Source organism: Paracoccidioides lutzii (assembly GCF_000150705.2).
Source record: "Paracoccidioides lutzii Pb01 unplaced genomic scaffold supercont2.1, whole genome shotgun sequence".
Lineage (NCBI taxonomy): Eukaryota > Fungi > Ascomycota > Eurotiomycetes > Onygenales > Ajellomycetaceae > Paracoccidioides > Paracoccidioides lutzii.
Window position 1 is genome coordinate 777956 of NW_015440947.1, and position 9561 is coordinate 787516.

A 9561-nucleotide genomic window follows, 5' to 3' on the forward strand; every position below is an offset into this window, starting at 1 on the left:
TAATTTTATCGACAAGCTCTCATTCATCCCCCTTGAGCGAACCGCTCCAGACCATCTGGTCCCCTCCTCGAATGAAACCATGTTGGAGGAAGCCAACGTCTTCCATGTGATTGGCCCAGCTCATCATGCGTCCTTCATGTTAAGGTAAGTCTGCGGTATCGGTGCGTGAGCTCTAATAATCCTCCCTTTATCAAAAAATGTCAGCCCTCTTATGACATATCCTCCTGCATCGATTGGGCAGGTCCGCCCTCCCTTTCTCCACAGATCCTCCCCTCCCACCCCTCTCAAGCTTGCAGTTAAGCTTTTCTTTAAGTAAATTCTATATATACCTCTTTGGTAAACTTGGCCAGGATCTTCTGATTGAGACTGAAAAGCTCACTCTTGAATAGCAAAGCAGTAAAATCTACTACCTTATATGTCACTCTTGTTGTTTTCGCTGGATATCGGATATCCTTTACTTTTACGGTTGGCAATTATTGATTCTTCTATCTTCTAGATACCTCCAATATGTCAAAACCATGGGCCGACACGCCATTGAGATTAATCTCAGAGACACGCTTCAAAGAACGCTCTGATATCCCAGATGGCCATTTCGCAATTACCTGTGCCCAGAACATGGCCAGCCTCCACAACGGAATCATCCGCTCATTCAACTCTTCGTACAACCAGTGTCTCGCCATCAAACCGGGCACCGTCGATGCGACTGACTTTATCTTCTACAACAAAGCCTTGTATAACAATATACGTAGCCACCACGACATAGAGGAAGATTTCATGTTTCCCGAACTGGTGAAACTCACCGGAATACAAGACATCATGGACCGAAATATACAACAGCACAAGGACTTCGAGGAAAGCCTTGAGAAGTTACGTGAATATGTGTTTCAGGTTGATGCTAAGTCGTATGACGGGAAAAAATTGCAGGGGCTCCTACATGATCTAGGACCAGTGCTCCATAAGCATTTGACGGAAGAGATCCCGACGCTCCTCGATCTTGCAAAGTATGATGCGAAAAAATTGGAGCCTTGGTGGCACCTTACCTCTAAATACGCGCAGAAACATGTTGATCCATTCGGGTATGATATTTTTGGGTCTTTCCTGTGGTTTTCTTTCGTTCATCTCATCTTGTCTATTGAAGAGCAACTTAAAACTCCTTCTTTGCTGACTTAGTTTACAGAAATGCACCGCTAATGTTGGGCTGTATTGATAACACATTCCTTCTGGATGGTAAACCTCTAATCTACCCACCTGTCCCGACGTTTGTCAAATACCTTTCGAAATTCGTTCTTGAGCGGCGGTATGCAGGCGCATGGCGTTTCAATCCGTGTGATGCGTTGGGGAATCCCAGGCCTCTTGCCTTTCCGAATCCAGATTGTACTACGGAATAAATCGAGATTCATCACTGTTTTGTCCTTCTTCCTTCTCTAATGAAATCTAGCTCGTCATTTTTTAGGTTAAAGAGACTTGGTTAGCAAGTTTTAGTGTGGGGGATTTGTACAGTTTCCTTTCTATTATATATACCCTTTCCTCAAGAACACAATTGGACTTGGTGCTTGCTCTTCCTTGGATTATCCGTATAGAATCTGTAATCACTCATCACGCGATCATCCCCATCCATCCGTCCCGTTTCGTCTATATGAATAATTTTGAATTTACACAGAACTTCAAACCAAACGAACAAAATATCTTGACTTTTTTCATGGGTATATCTCAAAAATATCACAAAATACGCCCTATACTTTTGTATGATCCTACCTGTGCTCGTGAGTCTAATATAACTCTACAGAGGTACAATGAAACATATTCTTTTCAAAAAGTATAACCGTAGGAAATAGTTAGAAACCCATTCTAACCCGTCCTATTCCTAGACCTGAAAAACTGCGGGAAAATGTCCCGAAGCTCCTCAAGGGATCGAATTTGATACTTCGACGCTGGCGCCTCCGGTGGAGTAATATGTGGTTCCACGAAATGGACCGTTTCCCAGCCGCGCGCCTGTGCATGTCTGCAATTCAAGGCAGAATCGTCTTTTAAAAAAAATAAAATAAAGAATGTCAGAATAAACATATACTCAACAAAGAATAAGAGCATCTAATCAAACCTACCAACAAAATAACTTCCCGCTTCCTCTGTGGCCCCTGCCTCCCGCTCCGCCTTCTCATACATCGCCGCCTCAGGCTTACACACCAACTTGGACGCCGCATAGTCGCAAAACGTAATCCCTTCAAACAAATCCTGCACGCCTAGCAACTTCACCACCCTCGTGGCATGGGTGACGTAGGCGTTCGTGAACAGCCACAGTTTCACCTTGGTGTTGTCGAAGTCCTGCAGAAGGGAGCGGAGCTGTGGGTCTGGTTTTAGGATGGAGTCGAGAGGCAAGGCGTCGTCCACCTTGCTGTTGAATTCGAGCGGGTCGATCTTGTGGTGGCGGGCTAGGCCTTCGATTGCTAGGCCGTATTCTTTGTAGTATTTTTGGTGGAGCATTGTTGCGTCTGCAGGGTCGAGGGAGAGGTGTTGGATGAAGAAGGCGTCTACATGGATGGTTAATATTTATGGCTACAGAGCATGAAATGGGTAGATTTGGGGGTGGTACCTACCGATGAGGTCATGCATTAAATCATGAATTTTATTACCTGATTTATTCTCAGCATATGCGAGTGTGTACGATGATGACTGAATGGGCCAAGACATGTTTTTTAAGGGGGTTTTGGTTCTTACTTCTAGAATAGAGCTGTGAAGCGCCAACGCAGATATATAGTCAGTTGATATTCCGAGATAGATTACAAATTAAAAGGCAATTATGATATTGAAATCCGAGCTGCTCTTCTTTCGCATAATATACATACACAGTTATCAATATCAAAAAAGAATACAGGCCGAGAGTCCCCACCCGGGCAGGACTCGCGGTTTATCTCATTATTCAGGCCCTTCTCCCGGACAGACATTCTCGCATGGATGGGATCTTATGGCAGCGACTGAGTGAAATAATGCGCCCCTCTCTATTTGAGTACTAATATGTCAATGAGATAGAGATGTTCACGGGCACTGAACGATGGGAGTCAGCATGAATCCTCAATATGGACAAGTTCATAGAGCGATATAATGCCGTCTACCCCGCTTATATGATATCCAGATGCGGGCTGCTTGTAGTAAATGTCGTTCAAATGGCTTATCATATAACGTCAAGCAGAGTGAGGCTCTCAAATCATGAATTGAACTGAATCCTCGTGCATCACATGAGAGTGATATCAGTCTCACTTGACACAGTCATCGATGAGGATCGGTCTGGATAAACAATATCCCGGAGCATTTTTCGTTTCGTTCAATTCCAACAAAGCCACTTTAGGTGCCGTAAAAGAATGATAGTGCTTAGACTATTTTGCTATTTCCCATTCGTATTTGGCGAGCTCATCATCCTCTCAATATTCTTCCCCATAACTTTGTCGTTGTTGTCGCCAGCGAACAAGTCTGCTTTCTAGATAATTCCAACGGTGGCTTACCTAAGACAAAGCCATCTGTTTTGCGTTTAGCGTCACGGTACTGGTTGCTGTAAAAAATGACGCTACGCTAGAAGAAGCCTAGTTCATTCCCGTCCCAAAGCATTGGCGTATGAATAAGCGAGATGCAGAACCCGTTGAACCAAACATCTTCGCCAGACCTCGAATAGCGTTGGATAGGAGGAAAACCAGCATAAGATTGTCCCATTTGTCTGCTTCACAGTGAGCAGGAAGGCATGCTGTGGTGTCTCTTCCAAAGACCTTGCTTAGAATTGCTATTCTAGACTGAGTCACATCTATTGGAATCATCGACATGCCCACAAATGAGGTCGCTCCGGGTCCGGTGAATGGCAACAACCACGGCCCCCAACCAGACTTGAAGGAGATGCTGGAGTACGAGAAGATCGTGAACTTACACGACCAGATATTCTCTGGAAATCATCCAAGACTAAAAGTGCCCCAGCATGTTATCCGCAAAGTCATCCACCGACCTGTTCAAACTCCTCCCCTCTCTGCTGTTCCTCCCATCCCTGCTCCTGCTGGAACTCCAGCGGGCGTGCAGGCGAAACAGCATCCCGCTCCGCTCAGCACGCACTCCAACCCATTGGTAAATGGATCGGCTTCTGCTACTGTTTCGGGCGTGGCTGCTTCCTCCAGCAGTAGTGGCCCCAGTGGTCGTGTAACTGCCCCAAAACCAGTGTCTGAAATTGACCCTATATTCCTTACCAAGTCTGACGACCTGATCAGAGCCGAGATACAGCTGCAGCGTCAGCGGATTGAGCGTGTATTACGTGAGCAGCTTGAGCAGAAGAAAATTGATCACAGACTACAGACTTGCCTCCAAGAAGCAAAACCTGATTTCGACGTGTCTGAAGTCCTGACAAAAGCATTGCAGCTTGTTGAGCCTATTGCAACCAGTGATATTCAAGGGGCTAATGCAAACACCACAGCCAGTGACTCTTTCGATGATAATTCATTTTACTCGAGCAGAGCTCCCGATTCCCCACAAGTCGCTCGGAACGAACAACCATCTCCCATCCGAGAAGATCATACGCATCCGGTGGACGCGGATGAGACGGAGTATGAAGGTTCCGTAGGCCGGCGGCATGCTGAGGGTCGCCGGATTGATGCTGGTGACCCTAATGTGTTGGATGTTGATACGCAGGAATCTCCGTACAATGCTTCTGACAAACGTGGGCCATTGTTGAGGAGTCCCGTGAATCGAACTCCTCGTCGCGACAGCATCAGCCAATATCCTGTTCGGGAGCACCCTGATGTATACGATGAACCAGAATACTCTCCTCCCGGGCCAGATATCACTTCAACTGTTCCGAGAGAAGAAGAGGGCGAGTATATTCCAAAACTAGATATGAGTTCTAGAAGGAGAAGCAATGGCAGGCCAGTAGAACGCGGTCCCGATACACGGCGTAATGCATCACCAGGCCATGACATAAGGGTCGTTAGGAATCACATAACATCTCCGGCTGCACCGCAACCCTCGAAAGTTTCCCCACTTGCTGTGTCAAGGGTACCATCACTGCCTCAAAGTCGACAGCGGCATACACGCCCTGTGGACAGACTAACCTCTGGCCATGGATCTGCGCGTACAAGCCCTGAAAGTGCACCCCAACCTTTAACTTCTCGAAAACGCCGACGACTCCAGGAAAATAGAGATCGAAACCGTGTTGCCAATGAAAGAAGGGAAGCAGATTCCCCTGATCACCCTTATATCAAACCTGAGCCGATTTCTCCACCCCCGTTCTCTGATTTACCACTTGCTGGAGAGTCAAAGCCTCGACTACACCACGAAAGGCCTGCATTTGTTGATATTTCGTCTCCTCAATATTCACCCGTTGGCCATCGACGGGATAGTGGACAAAGAAGAGTATTTGACGAACACCCAAATAGAGGCTATGATATAGGCAATCCTATTGACCTGGGTGTCCCCCGGTCCACCTCCAGAGTTACTTACAGGAAACCTCCCCGCGATGATCTGGATCTGCGGCGCGTTGCAAGTTTGCATAATGCTAGACAGCCTGAGTATATCCAAGATTATCCGGAGCCACCGCCTATTGACTACCAACCAAGATATGTTCGGGGTACTTCCTACGCCGTCACCGATCGCCCAGTCCACACAGAGAGAGCTAGATACTATGAAGAGCCTGCTCAACCTTACAGCAGACACTATGTCTCCGGGGGTATGTCACCACCCTCCCCTAGATTCCGCAATCCCTATCCAGAACTAGAACCCGAGCCACGCATCATGGCCCCCCTACCACAACAACGTCGCGTGGTCGTCGACGCAGACGGAAACCGCTACGTCGAACAGATAGCAACACAGACTCCAAGACTCCAACCTCTCCAACCACTCCCCCCACCATCAGCCCGCCTATCCCGGATGGACCCGTACCCCGAAGGCCCACCCCGCCTAGCAAACGGCAGCGTCCGCGCCGCCTCCATAATCGAAGACCCATACCACGATAGACGATATGCACAAGAAATGCCCCCGCCTCCCCCTCTCACCTACCGCCGTGCACCAGAAGAATTCAGACGTGAATTCCTCCACGAGCGAACCGTGTACGGCTATGATGGCGACGAGCGCGGGGTTGTCGATTACGTAAACCAACCTCCACCCGCGCGCCACGCGACATATGTCGAGGAGCCGTTGGTTCCTCGGGATGAAGTGGTGAGGATGGCAAGTGTACGGCCTCCGCCGTCAAGGTATGAGGAGAGGCATCCGGCGGTCCGCCAGCCGATGTCGCGCATGCAGAGTGTCAGGCCTGGCGGGAGGGAGATTAGTGTGTATGTGGATGATGAGCAGCCGCGGGGGAGGAGAGATTATGCGCCTGTTGAGCGGGGAGGGTATGGTCCTGCTGGTGCTCCTGCTGGTGCTCCTGCTGGTGTTGCGAGGTCTGTGAGGGAGGAGAGATATTATGATGACGAAGAAGTAGGGAAGATGGATGTTGAGGGGATGCATGATGTTGTTCAACGGGTTCAAAGACGATATTAGGATGGCTGCTGAGTGATTAAAGGGTTGAGCTTATGGACAATTATAAGTTTATCCCCTGCGATTGTAGGTGTGTTTCGTTGTCATATATATATATATATATTCGTCCTGGTTTTCCGTCCGCTTTTGGGGAGGGTGAGGGTGAGGGTGAGGGTGGAGGATGGAAGGATGTTGCTGGTGACAATTCCATGCGGGGGACTTTTTGAGAGATTTGTTCCGCAGTTTTGGAAGAGGAGGGAATGGAGCATTTTTCGAAGCAATTTTCGAATGGTGTTTGGATTTCGACTCTAGGGATTGTGATACTGGTTCTGTTAAAGTGACATTTCGATTCCCATTAGATCGATCATGGTGATTATTGTTATTGCCCGCTTCCTATCTAATCTTCATTTACTGTACATACAAACAAACATCCATACACACATACATACATACATAGCCACCAGACAAGCATTTAATTCTCCGATTCTTAATTCTTCAACAACCATCTACATACCTGCATCCCGTCAGGTCCTTCACCTCAAACCCATCATTATTTACAAAGAGATACTTCCAGAAGGTAAAAAACAACCACCTATCTTCCGCCCAAAAGCCAAAACACACGCAAGACTTTTCCCACCAGAGAACCAAAGCCCAATAGATATCAACCACCACTTCCCCCCTTCAAAACAACCACCCCACAATCTCCTTCCCCCGTTCACCTTCAACCGGCCCCCGATTCCCCACTCATACCATCTCAGTTCAGTTCCCCGAGCCACGCAAGGCATATCCAGTCTTTCCCGCCCATCGAGCCCCCTCGCCCCAGAGCTGTCTCCGCGTCACTCAAAACCATCACCTTCCCATCTCAACTCCCTCGCATGCACGGATACAGTCCGCCCCACACCCCAAACAGGGTAGCCTTTCAGTTAGTGTACCCAGGTAACTTGCAGGTGGGTTTGGTGATCCCTAATCCCAATATCCTTGGCTGCTCTATCACATGTTGGGCGTTTGTCATGCCGGAACCCTCTTGACTTGCCCTCTTGTGGTTGTTTTACGCGTAGCCAGTGACATGGGCGGGGGGTTGCTCAGATAAGATCCCCCAGGGGGGGACCCGTGATTAAAGTCAGAGACCCGGGGGGGGAGCAGTTTGGTTGGGGACTGGGATTTGTTTGCACGGGGATGGAGCCTTTTTCCTTGCCCATAAGCTGCCCGGTAAACAGGAGAGTTTTCCTGTCCAAGAAGAAGCCCTGATACGCGGGGTTTACGGGTGCGGTGGAACTTGCCAAGGAGCAAGGGTGAGTCCTGTCCAATAACGGGCGGATATCCACCAGCTACCCTGGCAGGTTTTTGTTTATATTTTTTTTTTATATATATGTATATTTTTTTTTACAGTTCGGGGTAGTTTCACTTCAGTCCAAACAAAGCATTCAGGTTCCAGGCAAACCATTAGGGACGGGGGGGCGTTTTAGACCCCTTGTTAATTATATTTAATTTACCTAGCGGGATGAATAAGCGGGATGAGGAGCCGGATGTTTTGGGGACTGACTGAATGGGTAAAAATGCCTCCAGATTCTAACCAAAGAAACCTCCTAACCACCCAAAGGCCCAAGGGACTGTTGGTTATTTGGCGGGTTGTTTGGAGGAAGGACGACGCAAGAGAAGGTTTTTTTTATTATTATTATTATTATTATTATGGGGTATAGATAAAACAAGGCTCTCTCATTATGATTTCTGGGGATTGTCCCTTCTGGTTAACCTTTTTGTTTGGGACTTGAGCTTTTTTGCCTTTTGCTTTTTTGGCTCTGCGAAAACTTTCCACAACAACACTTGCGAATTATGTCAGAATTCAATGATGGGTGTTCGGACAGCCGGGTTGCTAGGGATTTTTCTCGCTGTTGCGATGCTTCAGCGTCTGGCGGGGATGGAGATAGGAAGGGGGCTGTGCAGGGGAAGGGGGACCTAAGCTAACTCTGCAAGCTACACCAAAACTACACCAGCTAGCCAGGGCCAAGTGGGATGGGTGATGAGAGGTGGGAAGCATAAGTGGGAGACGATGACGGCTTTTATTTTAAGTGGTGGTTGGACATGTTTTCTAGGCAAAACTTGTGAAACTTAGGAGCACGGCAGATGATAGGAGAAGCCAGATGCTGAGAAATGAAAATTGCGGTTCCTCATTGGTGGCTGATGATGATAAGTGATGGTGATGATGACGTTGATGAGGTAACTTACTAACTAGCTAGCTAATTAACTAACCGAGCAGCCAAAAGTCAAACCAGCCAACCAGACACTGGGGGAGGGGAAGGGGGGGGAAGTTACCTCAGCAGCTGTGAAATTGTGAGGACTTTATTCCAGCCAATTGACGGAGGGGTAAACTTACTCTCTCCGCACGCCTTCACTTTTGCCCATCCGGGATCCATGGATAGAGAGAGCTGAGGGACGGAATGGGATAGTGCAAGACTGACAGGAGGTTCGTCAGAGAGGATTTGCTTAACTAGTCAGTGACCGGAGAAACCAGAAGCTGCTGATTAACTTCAGCAGCAGTGTAGCTAGGGTGATGAGCAGGCGGAATTAAAAAAAAAAAAAAAAGCCTTGATGCTAAAAAGAGAATCCCTCGAGCCGGAGAGGGAATGCCAGTATACATATACATACATATACATACATACATATATATATATCAGACAATAATACCAGTAGTCCAACTAGAGGTTTTTTTGTCTTTTTGTTTTTTTGTTTTTTTTTTTTTTTTTTTTTTTTCAACCCGCAAACTCTCCATGGACACTCTGTCTGTTCTCCCCCGCTCCGCTCTCAGCTCTTTCACCTCGCTCGAATCTATGACATCTTCCATCTCCCGGCTCTTGTCCCGTTGTCCAGGCGTGGTTCGACCCTGTCCAGCCGAGCAGGCTGAGTCAGGCCCCACGTGAGCCGCGTCCACCTCATCTTCGTCGTCTGTCCCGACTCCAACTTCCACTTCTCGATCATTATCTCTATCTCTCTATCTCTACCTGTCTGTCTACCCCTCTCTGTCTCTCTATATCTGTATCTCTCGCCGTCTTCCTCTTTCTCCTCTTTTCCTCTGCCCCCCCC

General features: G+C 47.9%; 3 protein-coding genes across 3 annotated transcripts; 2 read left to right on the plus strand and 1 right to left on the minus strand.

The window, feature by feature from the left end:
* Positions 1 to 507: 507 nt before the first annotated feature.
* PAAG_00210 (hypothetical protein) lies at positions 508 to 1388 on the plus strand (the record flags this gene model as incomplete). The annotated part of the gene is made up of 2 exons (XM_002797625.1): positions 508 to 1076; positions 1178 to 1388. The coding sequence occupies 2 exons, from the start codon at positions 508 to 510 to the stop codon at positions 1386 to 1388; spliced, it is 780 nt and encodes a 259-aa protein (XP_002797671.1).
* A 460-nt stretch (positions 1389 to 1848) lies between these two features.
* PAAG_00211 (pyrimidine 5'-nucleotidase) lies at positions 1849 to 2688 on the minus strand (the record flags this gene model as incomplete). The annotated part of the gene is made up of 3 exons (XM_002797626.1): positions 1849 to 2024; positions 2103 to 2528; positions 2595 to 2688. The coding sequence occupies 3 exons, from the start codon at positions 2686 to 2688 to the stop codon at positions 1849 to 1851; spliced, it is 696 nt and encodes a 231-aa protein (XP_002797672.1).
* A 1119-nt stretch (positions 2689 to 3807) lies between these two features.
* On the plus strand, positions 3808 to 6504 carry PAAG_00212 (hypothetical protein; the record flags this gene model as incomplete). The annotated part of the gene is made up of 1 exon (XM_002797627.2): positions 3808 to 6504. The coding sequence occupies one exon, from the start codon at positions 3808 to 3810 to the stop codon at positions 6502 to 6504; it is 2697 nt and encodes an 898-aa protein (XP_002797673.1).
* Between the last annotated feature and the right edge of the window lie 3057 nt (positions 6505 to 9561).